The 17,373-nt window shown below is 34.2% G+C and overlaps 1 protein-coding gene across 6 annotated transcripts in view; it reads left to right on the top strand.

The window, feature by feature from the left end:
* Positions 1–17,373, top strand: part of PLEKHG1 (pleckstrin homology and RhoGEF domain containing G1) — a 261,599-nt gene that overhangs the window by 238,991 nt on the left and 5,235 nt on the right. For all 6 annotated transcript variants that reach the window (XM_074309560.1, XM_074309558.1, XM_074309559.1 and 3 more), the window contains 3 exons: positions 2,498–2,536; positions 3,335–3,357; positions 7,401–9,081. In XM_074309560.1, coding sequence (XP_074165661.1) covers positions 2,498–2,536; positions 3,335–3,357; positions 7,401–9,081 — 1,743 coding nt within the window. The remainder of the gene's footprint in view (positions 1–2,497; positions 2,537–3,334; positions 3,358–7,400; positions 9,082–17,373) is intronic.

Genomic DNA, 17,373 nt, shown 5'->3' with positions numbered 1-17,373 from the left:
TGTACCTGCAAAACAGTCAAAACGAGTGCAGGGATATCAGGTTAAAATTCTGCTCTACGTACTTCAAGAAATCTATAGATCATATTCGTCATCATAGTCATTAAATAAGGAGACCATGATACACTTAAATAAGTACTAAATAATTTCCTGAAGAAGGTGGAGACCTTAGTAGAAATAATCATTTTCAGAGAACTTGCAGTTCTAACAAATCTCTTAAAAGTTTCTTGCATTGCTAAACAGTGAAATCTTTGATATAGCATCAAAGATGTCCTTGCCTTAAAGCAGCCATAAACTTGAAAAATAAAAACAAATTCAGTTATTAACACCATGTAAATGTAAGTTATTCTTTTAAACAATAAAAACAGGGGCAGCTAGATAGTGCAGTGGATAGAGCAGCAGCCCTGAAGTCAGGTGTTTGTTCTCTCTCTGCTAAGAACCAGCCACACCCAGTAGGGGAAGGGAAGGATGAGTTAAATCTTCACCTTTTCCAGATGACAAAGCTCCTTCCCATTCCCCCACTGGACAGAGCTTTCCTTTTCCTTTCCTCCTTTCCTTTCCCCCACTCTAAGAGGTGTCTCTCCTAACTCTACCATGTTTCCCAACCCTATTTTCCCTATATCTAACTCTTTTAGGGTGCCAAGTCCCCCCACGATTTAGCCTGTCAGATAAGGACATTCCCCAACCTCATGGGGTATCTCCTTTCCCCTGGTAAATGGCAAGTTCCACTAGGAGCTTGCCCCTTTCCTTAATAAATCTACAAAGATAATGACCAATGCAAATTCTTCACATGACTTCAGTGCCTAATATCATCTGGTATCTATATTACCCTATTTATAATACCTAACGATTTTTAGGTTTCAATATTATGACAATAACCTCAAATAATTTAATTAGCAATTTCGCAAGTAATAGCCAAATAAACATAACATAGCTTATCATAAAAATGGATAGGAATCTCATGTAATTTTATATGGTGCAGTGGATAGAGCACCAGCCCTGAAGTCAGGAGCACCTGACTTCCAATTTCCAATTTTAACATACACACCAATTAAAAGTTATTTTAAAAATCAATACTTTACCTTGTGATATTCTAACTAGATGTTCCAATCAAGCTATCAATTGCTTTTGCAAATCAATCTTTCTTGCCCCTTATTTTTAAAATCACCTCTTTTTTTAACTTTAAAATTCACAATGTAGCTAATATCTAAACAACTTTGGTCCAAATTTCATAGAACTTATATATATATATATATATTCAGCAGAACTGACAAAAATTTAAAGCATAGTTCATAATTTTTATAAATTACCCAATATACATTTTAGAAAGCAACATATTTTATTTAATTAGAGGATACAAACATGTGACTCCTAAGGTAACCTACCAGAACTTTGTTTTAATAACCTATTTTTTATCTTAAAATCAAATCAAATACAGAGTTAAATTTCCAGTAATAATGTTTCAATATTTGCAAGCAAATTTCTAAGATCTTGCACTTAAAATAAACAAACTCACAATTCTAGCACATCCCATTTAATAGTGATTGTCTCATATAATTGTAAGAGATTCATCATATAAAATTTACAAACTCATCTTGCTATCTGAGGAGGTGGCCTTAAACTCAACATTCCTGATGTAAAAGCCAATTATTACCTTGTTTCTACTTAACAAAGTTGTAGGTTATCAGTAAACTCATTCCTTCATTGGAACCTAGGTAACTCAAACAAGTTATTTCTCAGGGATAATAACCTTACAAAATAGTTTTTAAAAGCTTAACAAATTTAAAATTTAAGAGAAATTCCAGAAGAAGACTCTTCTTCATTTCTTATCATCAGGTTTTCTTTTTTTAATTGATATCAGCTTTCTTTGTTCTCTTTAACTTTCCCCCATTCAGAGCTGTGTAGTCTCAGGTCTCCAGACTTTTAAAATGCAAACCTAATGAAGACAGGCTTTACTCCCATTTTTTTTTCCTCTGTGAATTAGAATTTACTGCTCTTTTGATAAGAACCAAGATGTCTGCTGCTCTTTCTTAGCTGATCCAGACTAGTTTCACCAGTTGCATCTCCAAGTTCAGCTAATGTTTACTCTCAAAGGATCAGTCTATGTGTCAAGCATACTGATTGACTACTTATTGTCAGATTCCCCTGTGAAAAAGGGAAGCTTTAACATATTGATAAATTAATTGGCTAATAGAGGCGTTACAGAACCCATGTCCGTTGTATGTGTTTATATATGTATGTGTGTTTATTTATCTGTTTGTATGGTTTTATTATTTCTCCTGTTATATTGTGAGTTCTTTAAGGGCAAGGACCATTTTTTGTTCTTTTTTTATCCTTGGCTCTTACCATAATGCCTGGCACACAGTAGGCACATAATAAATATTGATTGATTGTATATGCAGGTAAATAAGAATAGCCCAATGCCTGGATGATTACTTTTTCTAAAATATTATTTGAATTGTTCATGAAAATCAATGATAATGGCTTTTTTTTTCCCCAGAGCCATCCTCAAGAATGCATAAGGTTTTGAAATCCAGTGGTGAGTCAGAAAGTATAACTATTATATTTATTCTTAAGTTTTTTGGGGTTTGGGGTTTTTTATTATAGTTTTTTGGTCTAGATCTATGATTTCATCTGCTTAGGCAGAATTCTGGGTATATAGCCTCCAGTTGTTTATTTTTTAATTTTTTTCTTTATTTTTAATTTATAGCCTTAATGCAATGTCTGGAATACTAAGAGAATAACTAATGTGCTCAAGATAATGTAATTAGTATTTATTGAGACAAGACTTAAGCCTAGGTATTCCTGATTTCAAAGCTGGCTCTCAAATTAGCCAAGCCATGCTACCTCCCATCTTGGGTATAGAGACCAGACCTGTAAATCTCATTGATCTACAGAGACCTTGCAGAAGAGGAAACTCTCTATTATCAGTGTAAACCAGCACTTTCTTTGCACCTTAGATTCTAAGATTTATCAAAATAACTTGTATCATAGCCAATATATGTCAAAGGCAGAACTTAAACCTTTAATCCCCCTGCTTTCAAGACCAGCTTTCTCTACATTCTACCATGATTGCTTTAAAAAGTAAAATTGATATCTACTTAATCAACCAGAAAAAATAAATCCAGGGTTTCCAAGGATGCTTAACTTAATATTTGTGATATACTGTATAGTATAGGCTTTGTTATCTGGATCACTGATGTATTTCCAAAAGCTTTTAAAGGATTTTGTGGTGTGTCAATGGGTGATATAAGGAGTCATAAAGATATCTGTAGCCTAATTACCATTTGCTAGGATATAGTTTTTATTGATTTATTAATTTTTAATTTTTTTCCAGAAACAACACAAGATATGAAAAAGGTAAGACTTGTTACATTTCATATTTGCTTTGTGAAGTATTTATTTCATATATTCAAGCCCTAGCTTGGGTACAATATTACCTTCAGGGTAAACAAGCTTTGTCTTTAAAGTTGTTCCAAGCAAAGAATTAGGTGGATAGAGACCAGGACTTGAATTCCTGAAGGCCTGAATCCAAATCCAGCCTTAGATACCCTACTATCTCTGTGATCCTGGGTGTAGTGACTGTGTTAGTACCCTGGATATCTTAGAATCTGCTGGAGTCAGGATAAACAAAAGTCTCTACAAAAGTCTCTATTCTTGGTTTTTTGGGGTTGCCTTCAGGGGATTAGATATAGGACTCTCCACACCTGTTACATAATGGGCACATAATAAAATGCTTATTTCCTTTCTCCATCTCCCTCTTCCTTTTTCTCTCCCTTTCTTCCCTTCATTTTTCCTTCCCTTCTTCCCTTCCTTTCTCCCTAATCTTCTCTTCATTCTTTGCTTCCCTCTTTTCTCTCTTCCTATCTCCTTCTTTCCCTCCTTTCCTACATTCTGCCTTGTATCTTCCCCCATCTCTTTTAACCATTTTTGCATGTCCTTTTTGCTAATTCCAAATTCTCAGAGCCACTGAGATTGCATTCCTGTAATATACCCCACAGTACACTCTAGCTAGTGGCTACTTTATTTACTTAAAGAAACTTTTCTTAGCTTATTCTGAGTACTGATTGCTACTCCAAGCACACAATTGTGGAGCCACTTTCTAGGGACAAGTTCCTGTTGCTATCATTTGGACTGTGAAGAAATATAAGATAAAGACATAATATCATATTTACTATTAGTTTCTACACTTAGCCTCTTTCTCCCAGAGATTCACCATATTACTGCCAGACTTTTCATTTAACCTGTTATAGCTCAGCAATCCTAAAATCAATGCTGTATGTTTGAACTTATTTTGGAATTTTTATATATTGATTACATTGAAAATCTAATTGCCATGGACCGTTAAAAAATAAAGGCCTATTTTATGATGTGATCCACTTTCTGGTTCTGATTACTTATCTACTTTATTTTCTTAAAGCATGCTTATATGGATAGTTCTTCCCAGGCAGCTAATCAGGATCATTACATAATAATTCATTAATTACATATAATTACATAATATTCAGTAATAGTCTAATCTTTCTCCCTTCCATGGGATCAAATACAAAAAAATCCTCCAGCCATTCATAATCTAGCCATCCACCTTTCTACTCTTCTTATTCCTCTTCCCCTAACCTTTTTCATCTAATGACTCTGACTCCCATGCCCTCCCCAGAAAAAGACGATCCATTCCTTGGCTCCCAACATTTTCACTAGCTGTGAATACTTAGAATGCTCTCTTTCCTCATTTCTACCTCCTGACTTTCCTGGCTTCTTTCAAATCCCAACTAAAATCTTGTCTTCTAAAATAAGCCTTTAACAACTCCTCTTATCTTTGTAATCTTTTTTCCTATTTATTCTATATAGAGTAAGTTTTCATTTAATTGTTCACATATGTCTCCCTGATTAAAATGTGAGTTTCTTAAGGGCAGAAATTATCTTTTGCCTTTCTTTGAATTTCTAGCACTTAACACAGTGGCTGGAATGTCCTATATCTTTAAAAGATGCTCATTGTGGATAAGGACATGGCAAGCCATTGTAGTATCTCTGCCAAAAAAACACAAAAAACACACAAAAAACTCCACAAATGGGGGTCACAGAGTCATACAGGACTGAAAAATCAACAAAAATAAAAAATTCTTATTGACTGATTGGCATAATGTGCTTCTCGGTTTTGGAGAGGGAGAGCATCAGAGAAATAGTTTATTTGACTAGAGCATCCTAAATAATTTGAAGAATTTCTTGAACTAGTCTATAGCAGTAATCAGGATTCAAATCTCAGCTTTGAGGCAATTACACAGGTAAATCCAGATGACAAGAAGGAAACAAGATCTTCTAAGCTCTCTTCTCCATACTTAAATTCTATCCCTTGCTCTTATAGCTTTATTTATTTTTATCAATGGTTCAAAAGTTCATTAAAAATAATTATTCATTATTAAAGGTCTAATCTTCTTCCTCCCAGTGGGGTATGCAATAAAATTCCCAATAGCAATCAAAAGTAAAGTAGAAAAACATTAAATGGTCATGTTAGTGAAAATTTTGAAAAGCAAAAAGTATTGAAAATTAGATGCTCCAGATTCTCAGCTGAACAAAATAAAAACTTAACCTAAATTCTCTTAATGATCTATTTGATGTAATCTTTCTGATTCTAAATTAAATGGTGACATAATCTTTAAAAAGAGAGAGGGAGAGGAATTTAAATAAAATAAAAGGCATAGTATAATTGTCATTTCAGCCAAGACTCTATCACTCTGGAAAGACATTTTAATAATGACGTGTCAAGTTATTATAATTCTTAAAGCACTTCTATGTCTGTTATCAAAAGACCTGACATGATGATGGATTTGGCAGTTATAAAAATAGGAAGGAAAGGAGGAAGGAAAGAAAGGAGAAAGTAAATATTAAATACTTTATGCCAGGTCTTGGGCTAAGCACTTCACAAATATTTCATTTGATCCTCAACCCTGAAAGGTAGAGGCTATTATTATCCTATTTTACATATGAGGAAACTGAGGCAAACAGAGATTAAGTGATTTGCCCAGAGACACACAGCTAGTAAGGGTCTGAACAAGAATTTGAACTCATTCTTCCTGACTCAAGGCCCAGACTTCTACCCTTGAGCCATCTAACTGCCTTTAAAAACTTTTGTACTTTTATTATTATATGCAACTAGATAGGTTAGACTAGGCTCAAAGATTTATTGATAGGAGGAACTTTAAACATCATGATGTCAGACCTCTTTATTTTACAGATGACTAAACTGAGATTTAGAAAAACCATGGAATTTGCCCAGAGTCAAACAGAGAAGAGCAAAAGCAGGGTGTGAATGAATGCTAGACCTATGACTTTTAAGCATTAGTCTTTCAAATGATATCACTAATAAAAATAACAACATAATTTATATATGATCTATTATTATATGATCTATTTTACTTCTGCCCCCCAAAAATGGTAGGATCTATTTTTTAAAATATTCAGTCATATTAGGAAAGTAGCATTTGTTGTGAGAGGATGTGATTAATTAACAAAAGCAGATTATTTTTAAAGCTCAATGGGATAACATCCTTCAGACTGATGAATCTTTTTTAAAACAAATTTGACATTTATAATATATTGCCATAGTGAAAAGGAAAAAGTTCATGCTTTAGGATTATTATGTATTTAGCAAGAAGTTTAAACTCTTTCAGACCAATAAAAGTACTTGATTGACTGCCAAAAAGTAATTTCCTAAGTGAATCAGTCTGGATATTTATACCATACATCACATTCCGTGAAGAAAAGTATCTTGGAAACAAAAGATAATTTTGCTTTCTTTAATAGTCATAACCTAATATTGCTAAGGGTTTCTAGTCTACTAAACAGCTATACATATGTGATATTTGAAAATTTCTCTTAACATTTCATAAGATTGACTGTGTATTGTCCTGTCACCCAGTAAATTGTTCTTTCCTATCCCTGATCTTTAAGAAGTTCCTAATTATATTGATGCTAAAACATGTTTAAGGAATTTTATAAAGAATAGTCATTGGGGTTTCTCTGAACATAAGTAGGAATTGAATTTCAGCTTCATGTCTTTGGTAGAATATAAGTATGAAATCCTCGCATGCTTATGTACTTACTTTCCCATCTTGCTAACACATTTGGAACATTTGAAGTATTTAAGTAACATAAATGCTTAGCTCAATTTTGCTGTTCTATAGGCTTTTAAAAATGTTTTCCATTCAGCTAAAAGCAATAAATAGTGTCTACTGTTTACAATACATGGAGAATATTATGAAGGATGCAAAAAATAAATAAATAAATCAGTCCCTGAGTTCAATGAATTTACAATCCATTGAGAAGACTGAGCATAAATAACATTTTTTAAATTTTGTTTTTTCCTGTTACTTTCATTCACTTATTGAATTTAAAATCTTTTTCAGATTTCCAAAGATGATGAAGCATCATCTTCCTCACTAATCACAGACCTTCCACGTTCTACATCAGCTGGAAATCCTCCATCACAGCGGACCTCTCAGCAAAATAACCCAGTCATTTTGAATGTCCTGGGAGGTGGTAGTGCTGGTGTGAGAAACATCTGGACTGACCACCAGATCAGGCAAGCCCTATTTCCCAGTAGACGCTCACCTCAAGAGAATGAGGAAGACGAAGATGATTACCAGCTGTTTTTGCCATCGTTATCTTCATCTGATTTGCATTCCACCAGGCTTTGTGAGGAGAATGGTTCCAGTCGACCCTGTAGTTGGCATTTGGGACAGATGCAATCCAGGGACCCAGGGATCACCACTGCTGGTCACAGGATTGTCAGGCGAGCCAGCAGTGCTGGTGAAAGCAATACGTGTCTACCAGAAGCACGAAATAGAGACAGTGAACATGTTCAACAAGCTTCACGGAGAGAAGTAGAGAGAGATTCTAGAATAGAAAGTGATGGGAAGGGTTACTTTGATAACGAGTTGCCCCTTTCTGACATAGATCATGTCTATGATAATATAAGTTATGAAGATTTAAAACGAATGGGTTTTACCAAAAGGGATGCTCCTGAATATATTCCCCAGAGATCAAACATGGATTCTCTGCAAGGAGTACACCATCAAAGCAGCCCAAACTTATTAGCCTCCCCCCAGAAGCAAGAAAGTCAAGATAATATCATTGTGCCTGAAAAAAGAGATGGAAATCTATCCAGTAAAGATGCCTCCAAATTAAGCTCTCACGAGCTCAATATTACTGAGGAAAATATATATGACACTATACAGCTCCCAGACCCACCACTACTGGATTTTAAATGCAACTACCTAAAATGTGCAAAACGAAGCAGCTTTTTAGGACTAGAAACGGACTTTGCTTGTTGTGACAGTTTGCGACCATTTGTTTCTGAAGAGAGCCTCCAGTTCAGTGAGGATGAAACACCTTATCGTCATGGGCCCTTGGAGAATGATTATTTAAGTTTGCTGTACAGTTCTTCTAATTCTGATTCCCTATCTCATAAATCTGTAGCCGATAAACTATCGGAAGAAGTAGATGAAATTTGGAATGATTTGGAAAACTACATCAAGAAAAATGAAGAAAAAACAAGGGACCGTCTCCTTGCTGCATTTCCTGTTAGTAAAGATGATGTCCAAGAAAGGTTACATGCTGGAAGCACACCTGAACTCAGTAAAGATGTAGACTATGCAATATCTACTCTCTCCCTGCCGGAGAACCCTGTTTTCCTTAAGCCTGTAAAAAATAAAGCTATGAGGTTAAGCAGGAGCAACCTACCTTTTGAAGAAGATATGCTTTACAAAGAAAACTCATTAATGAATCTTAATAGACTTTCTCTGGCCAGTGAAATGCCTTCTCTAGAAAGCCCTTGTGAATCAATTAATAGCAGTTTGTCCCATGCAGATCCTGAAAGTACTGATCTAAGAGGGAACAGTGCAGATAAAACCAAAAGCAGAGTTTTTCTGATGGCAAGACAATACAGTCAGAAGATTAAGAGGGCTAATCAGCTTTTAAAAGTGAAAGGTCCAGAGGGAGACCAAACAACCAGTCAGCCCCATAAGTCAAGACACAAAGATCTTGCAGCCATATTGGAAGAGAAGAAGCAAGGAGGTCCTGCCATTGGTATGTTGAAAAAACTTTTTTTTTCTTGAGAGCAATATGTATGTTTAAATGAATTTGAATTTTAAAAATAATTCATATGATCTTTAAAGAAAATGGCATACCTGTGGCTGTGTTCTCTTGTTGTTCAGCACTTTGATTTCATAGGTACCAGTGTCCAACTGCTGGAGAAACTGTGATATCTTTCTGTCTCCATAAACCACTGATTCAGTGGAGTGGATTCCAAATTTTAGCAAGATTTAGGTTTATAAGATTATCATCTCTATTTATACAATGATTTAAGAATTTGTCATTGAAAATGTAACTTAGTAATATAGTTGTCATATCAAGAAAAATGAAAAAGAAAATTAGAAAATTAGAAAATTGTAATATTTCCTGTCAGTAAAGATTCCCTCTCTAAATGAATAAGAAACCAACAAACAAAGAAACAGAATTTGATTCCTTTGACTGTCAGTATGTTTAGAGGATTTTTAGAGCTGAGATAATCTTTGGAGTTTTAGGAGAGGTGTATAGTGGTGAGAGTGTATCTCAAACCAAAAATGCTTTATTATTCTAATAAAGGCCTAAAATGAGAATGAGCATCTTTTCTCAGATCTTCCCAATTGTTCTGCTCAGAAATATTCTACTAGCCTTCTCTTCTCATTCCTCGTGTGTTTTAGTTAATGGTTATTTGAAAAAATAATAATAATAACTAAACTGGCTCTCTATCTCTACTCTCTATCACATGCCTTTTTTGGCAGAGTTGGTACCAAGGACTGGACGATCTCATCAGAGAACTACCTATCTTTTCTCTCCCTCATATATACTGTCAAAATAAATAAATTAACAAAATTCATCCTGCCTCCTCCTTCATAGCAGTGAAAGTGGGTTAGTACAGGATAGCATATTGGCAGATGACATGTAGTGGGTACTTTTGCTTAGTTGACTTTCTTTATCAAATAGAGAAGGATTCAGTCTTGAAGTGGGTGGACATGTCTGTGATATAAAGGTTAAAAAGCTTAGACATCAATAAAAAGTTTTAAAAATATCTTTAATAAAACCTTTCCATAAGACTTCTCATGGGGTGGGGGAAGCCTGAACTAGGATACTCTGTGTATTTTTTTTTTCCCAAAGCTGGTGCTAGAGATTTGAGTGATTCTCTTATTAGAGAACTACATATCTTTTTTTATTAGGATTTCTTAAGGTTAAAACTTCATAGTAGTTCCTCACATCATATTTTATCGGTAGAGTATCTGTTTGAATAAAGCATGGGGTATTTTTTAGTGGATTTCTGAGAAGGAATTGTCATGATTTCCCCCCCCCCCAAAAAAAAGTCAGTTTTCAGATATAATGACTAATTTAGGATATTCAAGATAGACTTCCAAAAAAGCTGCTTCTTAGTGACCTAAAAGATTTAACCATATTGGTCCCATTAGCATTCATTGGAGATTTTTTTCTGTTTGTATCATTTGAGACAGGAATAGAGGAGTATATTCAAAAATAGAATTTTTGAATCAAACCAACAGCTATTTGAAAGGATTTGGGTCTTGTCACATACATACTAGTTTTTCACTGGTAGACATGAGGAAATTTCCTTGGTAGTTAAGATTGTAGGAATCCTGAGGGCTATAATGGAGGAATGTAGTTGAATCATCCTATTAAGAGATTTCTAAAGAAAGAATAGCAGAATAGAAGAGAGAATTTAAGTAATAGAATACCTGAGTTCCTGGTTAGTCTAACCTGCCAATCAATGACTTTCTCCTACCTCATAGAGTATTTTCCTTTCTTCTGGTTAATTGTAAGTTCCCCAGGGGAGCTTATCTTTTTCCTGGTTAACTATAAGCTCTTCCAACTCTGCTTCATATTTGCTACTCCTGGTGTCTATTTTATTTCTTATTTTGCCTACAAATGCTTCTCCTAAATAAATCTTCCTTTTGGCAAAAAAAAAATGATAATAATAATAATAATAATAATAATATCTGAGTTCAACTACCACTTAATAACTATGACTGTTGATAAGTCATTCAACCTGTCAGTTTAACGAACTTCAGTCTAAACTCTTATTTACATAAGGAACATTAAGAATAATAATAACTTACCAAAGAGGATGTTGTAAGGCTCAGATGTATGGAAAGACTGTGTGACCAATGAAGTGTAATTTATAGTATAAATTATAATTTTTATATTTTTATTTATAATTTCCCAATTTTATAATTTATTTTTAAAATTATTTTATCATGGATAGTTTAGATACAAGCTTTGATCTCAGAGATTGGGTGACCTCTCAGAGACTTCTCTTATCAGAGAAGTCTATAACAATCTACCTAATTACATCAACCCAAATTAGTGATTCTTTTTCTTCTTGGCATCTTCTTTGGGGGCTCCTGTAGGGACACATTTGTGTTTGGGTCCATTTTGACATGGTGGGCTACTACCGACGTTCTCCCCAACAAAGAGAAGACATCTCCAAAATCTTCCTGAGAGCTCTCTGTTTCCCATTGCTGCCCTATATGGGCACGTCCCTAGGGCCTGCCATCTCTTGGACCTGACGACCTAAATCCTCGCTTCCTCCGTCTGGGTGAATCAAGAGAGCTTCCTGTGCCCACTAGGGTTTCAACAAGTTGACATGATGAATCCTTTTCTCTTTCTTGTTTATCTGGGCACAGGAAATCGTAACCGACTGGACCGATTCTCCAGACTACTTCGTATGGGCCTTGCCACTTTGCCCGGAGCTTGCTCTCGCTGTTGTGCGGAAGGAGGAGCACGCTATCCCCCGGCTGAAACTCTCGAACATCTTTATTGAATGCCTAGCCTGGGTCTATAGGGCCTGGGTCAGGTTTTCGCCTAAAAGTCACCCAAGCAGGTCCATTCATTCCCATATTTTTAGAACATATTTATAGCATGCTGGCAGCCTTGGAGCTCTCAGACCTTCTGAGATCCTTTGAGGCAAAGGACACTTTTGAATTATTATTCTTATGGTAGTTCATGTAGGGGAACAACCCTATGTAAATTGGAGGACCCGTCTCAAAAAAACCCAAATCTTATCCTAGATATCTTTCTAAATTTAATTGTACACACAAAAAAGTTGACTCTAATGATTTTGTTTCAGTCATCTCATCCTCTTTGTACTTGTTTTTAGCAAGGGTGACATGAAATTTTTCTCCCAAAACTCCAAGAATTTTTGCAGCAAAGAAAAAAATAATACCCATGAATAATCTGAGCATTATTCCGATCATTTTAATGATGATGTATATCTACCTGATATACATATATTTGTGTATACATGTTAATTCCTCTAATTAAGTCAATAAAATATGTAAAAAGATATAAAAAACTATGAGAAGTAGAAGGAGCCCTAATCTACCTGTTAACATCCTAACTTCTTTGTAAAGGTGACAATCTATTTCTTAGAAATATTTCTTTCTGTAAGCTTTATCAGATGTAGGGTGACAATAAGTCTATGTATAGCTTCTCATCAGGTCTCACTGGGAAATTCTTAGATCCTATTTTCTACTTTGTAGTGTACCATGTTCCCAAACTCAAAATTGTATATAAAGACAATTTTTAATTCTTACAGAATTTTAAAGCTGAAAGGAATTTCATGCAATTTTATAATCTCCTTGATACTTTATCTGTTAGGATGAGTTTTTAACCAGAAGTTGACTAATTTCTGTTCTTCCATGTAATGTGTTTCTAGGATTTTTGTTGCTATTAAATAGTACATACTAAGAAAATTCAAATTAATTTTAATATTGATCTCAGAAAAAGGGAAGGTATGTTTTATGTCATCCTAAAAACACCTTAGTTATCACCAGTTGTTTCTTCATTTCCAGCTATATAGCTAGCAAAGGACTTTACAAATATTATCTCATTTAATTCTCACAACAATTCTGTGAAGTGAGTGCTGTTATTGTCCTAATTTTACAAATAAGGAAACTGAAAGTGAGAGAGAAAATAAATGAATTTCCTGAGGCCACTTAATTAGAGAAGAATTAGAAGTCAAATCTTCTTGACTTTAGGTCAAATATCATGATGGGCATTTAGGTTAACTTCTCAAAAGTCTCAGCTAGTAAAATCTTTAAAACACTAAGATTTTGGGATCGATTTTGGGAGATAAAGAAGCACACAATGGAATTGAGGAGAAAAGACTAATAAAATATTATAAATTCATGAATTGTTAGAGCTAGAAGTGTCAGATCACTTAGTCCAATGCCTTCATTTTTTCCCCTGAGGCAATTGGGGTTAAGTGACTTGCTCAGGGTCATATAGCTAGGAAGTGTTAAACGTTATTGAGGTCACATTTGAACTCCGGTCCTCCTGAATTCAAGGGTGGTGTTCTATCCACTGCACTACCTAGCTGCCCCTTAATGCCTTCATTTTAAAAACAAAACCACTGAGACATTAAGGATAAGTAATTTGGTCAAAGTCACACAGCTAGTGAGTGACAGAATCTATTTTCTATAAAAATCGCTGAGCTATTGTTTCATAAAGCTAAAACTAGAAGGTTTCCATCAAAGCTAGAAAAAGATGGATTTAGGTTTTGTTTATATTTTGGACAATTAAATGATTCAAAAATATATTCAATAGATTCAAGAAAATTTATATAAATTCATGGATGCATCCACAAGAAGGTTCATATGGTAATATAGTAATTTGTTATATGTAATACACATTTTTGAGGACATCAGAGTATTTATACAAATCTTCTAGAAGGCATCGCCATCTCTGGAATCCAAGGATCTGGGTTCAAATGTTAAACTCTAATCATAGTTATCTGTTCAAACTGCTTTAGCTTTAGCTTTAGCTTTCCTAGACCTCAGTTTCCTTGTTTGTAAAATGAGGATGTTGAATTATTATCCGCTTAGATTCCTTCCAGGTCTACATCTAGGATTTTTTTGCCTAGGGCAAAATTTTTGCTGAACCATGGGTGTGATCCAAGATGATATCACTTTATTTTCATAAATTAGGGAGTAACAAAGTAATTGAGAACTTTAATGTTTCTGGGAAAAGTAGTGTAAATTGTAAGAAAGCTCTCCATTGTGAAACAAGTAATAAAATAGCTGATAATTCTTAGGTTAGAAGTAATGTTTTAAAAGGCCAAATAATAAGATTAAATCATAGCTTTATCAAAAATTAGAGATGGAATATCATCTTAGAAGTCATTAAATCTATCCCTTTTGTTTTCATATACAAGGAAACTGACTTCCTTGTATATTATCAGAGTCAACAAGTAAATAGAATCCTTTGGTCACTTTCACAAAAATAACATGGAGATCATAGAATCAGATTTATATTTAAAAATATATATCTTTGATGTCAAATACCATTCCCTTAATTATACAGCAGCAAACTGAGGCCCATATAAGTGAAATTACTTAGACTAATTTATACAATGAGGTGGTAGCAGAGTCAAAATCCAGGACTCGTCTCTGGGTCCAAGTGTTTTTTCCACTGTTAGGCTGTACATTATTGTTCTTTCAAAATCTTAACAAAAGTTGTTATTGTTGTTTTTGTTAACAGTATATTTCTTCTCTTAAATTACATGATTTTAAGCAATTTTTTTGCCTAATTTATTTCCCTTTAATCTTTAAATGAACTTTTGTTAACAGTATAATACTTCTCAATTAACATTGTAATTTCTTGAGTCTGGACAGTTCCCCCCTGATGAGTTGTTAGTAATATGAATGTGTCATCAAATCCTGAGCATTTACAAAGATGTATATTCAGAAGGGAGTACTTGGAGTCAGAGAAGCTTCATGAAGAATGGGTGGATATTTCTGACTTGGAGAAGCAGTATATCTAACAATGCACTCCATATCCAAATTGAATGAGTTCTTTTATTACCCATAGTTCATGGTAACTACTTCCCTTAAGGTTTGGTAATCTAGAATTGATTATTCTTCCAAGTATTTTTACATTTTCACAGTGCAACTATTCAATAGCAACTTTTTAATGTGTCTTCACTGCCTATTTTCCCTTTAAAAGTATAGTATCATGGGATTCCTCAGATGCCTTTTGAAAATATTCCAAAAGCCAATTTATACCGCTTTTGTCTAGATTAGAATAAGTAAGGTCTGGCCAAATATCACTTAATGTTTTTGTGAATAACTGGGTTTCTTTTCCCTGGGTTAGGCGTCACAAGGTTGGTGAAACATTGCCACTTTCAGGTTGTATAATATGAACTTTGAGGTAGCTATGTGACCTTTGGTCTCTTAACTGCATTGCCAAATTTCCACTTTTTATTTTATCTTTTAGGGAATAATATGATTATGTTGCTGTTTTTTTTTTCTTTTGACAAAGGATACTTAAACTCAACATCTCATTCTTACTATAAAATGTGGGATAGAGAAAGAAAGATTTGGAAAATTGTGCCATTAAAGTAAAAGTTAAACCAGGGTTATTTATGCTACAGAAAAGCATATAATAGGAAAAAAAATGTCTACAAAGGGCATATAATATTAGTGATCAATGGTGTCTTGTCTTTCTGATTGCAAAACAAACAAACAAACAAACAAAAACAGAGAGGCTTATGATTCTTATGAGCTTCTTAGATTTCTGGGAGAATGGTATTTTGCCCAATTCTAAGGCACAGCTGCTTCATCTGCAAAAGGAGGAAACTACATTAACTTGATCTCAAAGGCTTTTTTCACTTAAAATCAAAAATTTGCTTTGACAACTGAGTGTATGCTATATGTTTTATTTAATCCACTTAGAAATGATTACACATATAAGTGGAGAAAGAAAAAGGAATAGCAAATAAAAGCCTCATAATTTAATTTCAAGCACTGAAAGCTTTTTTGGTAGAAACTTTAGCACCTCTCAAGAACAGTACTAAGTGACCAAACTAATAATGATATCAAGAACAACAACAGTTTATTAAGATGTATTCTGATGGAAGTGGATATCTTCAATATAAAGAAGATCCAACTCACTTCCAGTTGATCAATGATGGACAGAAACAACTACACCCAGAGAAGGAACACTGGGAAGTGAATGTAAATTGTTAGCACTACTGTCTATCTACCCAGATTACTTATACCTTCGGAATCTAATACTTAATGTGCAACAAGAAAATGGTATTTACACACATATATTGTATCTAGGTTATATTGTAACACATATAAAATGTATGGGATTGCCTGTCATCAAGGGGAGGGAGTAGAGGGAGGGAGGGGATAATTTGGAAAAATGAATACAAGGGATAATGTTATTAAAAAAATTACTCATGCATATATACTGTCAAAAAATTATAAATAAAATTTTAAAAAAAGAACAACAACAGTTGATTTAGTACAAGGACAATTCACTTTTTAGAGTTGGGAACTATATCATTTAGTTGCGTGGAGGATGTAGGAGTGATATTGAATAACTAAGAAGAGTGAAATTACCTATTTCCTTGAAAAGATCCAGGTCATGAGGGTTCAAGATGGATGCATGATTTTTAGACAACAAAGCAAGGAACTTCTTCTTTGTTTTCTTCTTCATTATCATCTTCCTTTTCATCTTTATTTTTTACCTTTTCATTATGAATGTAGTAACACTGTGTTATAAGAAATGATGAGCTCAATGATCTTAGAAAAGTATAGAAAAACTTGCATGAAATGATGAAGAGCAAAATGAGCAGAACCAAGGGAACTTCTTAAGTGGTACAAAATTGGGGTAATTTGAGAAGTAAAAATGGTTCAGAGTGGATAGAGTACTAGGTCTTGAGTTGGAAAGATCTGCGTTCAAATCTAGCCTCAGAGACTTACTACCTGTGCAACTCTGGGCAATTTGGTTAGCCCTCTCCAGCTCAGCTATAAAATGACCTTGATAAGGCAATGCCAAACCTTTCTACTATCTTTTCCAAGAAAACTTGGAAATGGTTCATAAAGAGTCAGACATGACTGAAAATGACTAAACAAGAATTTATATAGCATTTTAAAAATACTATCTCCTTCTGTCTTCACAACAACCCTGGGATGTAAGTGCCAATATTGTCACCATTTTACAGATAAGAGAACTGAGGCAAACAGTGGTCAAATGACAAATGCTCAGGGTCACCAGGTTAACTATATGAGGCAGAATTTGAATACAGGTCTTTCTCTATTTAATGCTTTATCCACTTGGTTGGGTGCAGGAATAGTTGTAGTAAATAGGCTTCTCTGAGTCATATTGTTGATCAGCTATCAAAAATCTTCAGTAACTAAAGGTAGTCCTTGGGCTACAAGTTGTAATTACTTCTGTTTTAATAAATACATCAAAAAAAATCTTGGTTAGTGTTTACATACCCAAATTCTAATCTTGTGGTGTCATTTCATCATGTTATCACTATTT

This window comes from Sminthopsis crassicaudata, chromosome 4, assembly GCF_048593235.1.
Source record: "Sminthopsis crassicaudata isolate SCR6 chromosome 4, ASM4859323v1, whole genome shotgun sequence".
Taxonomy (NCBI): Eukaryota; Metazoa; Chordata; class Mammalia; order Dasyuromorphia; family Dasyuridae; genus Sminthopsis; species Sminthopsis crassicaudata.
Note: the sequence above shows the minus strand (reverse complement) of the source record. Positions and strands in the feature narration are given on the sequence as shown.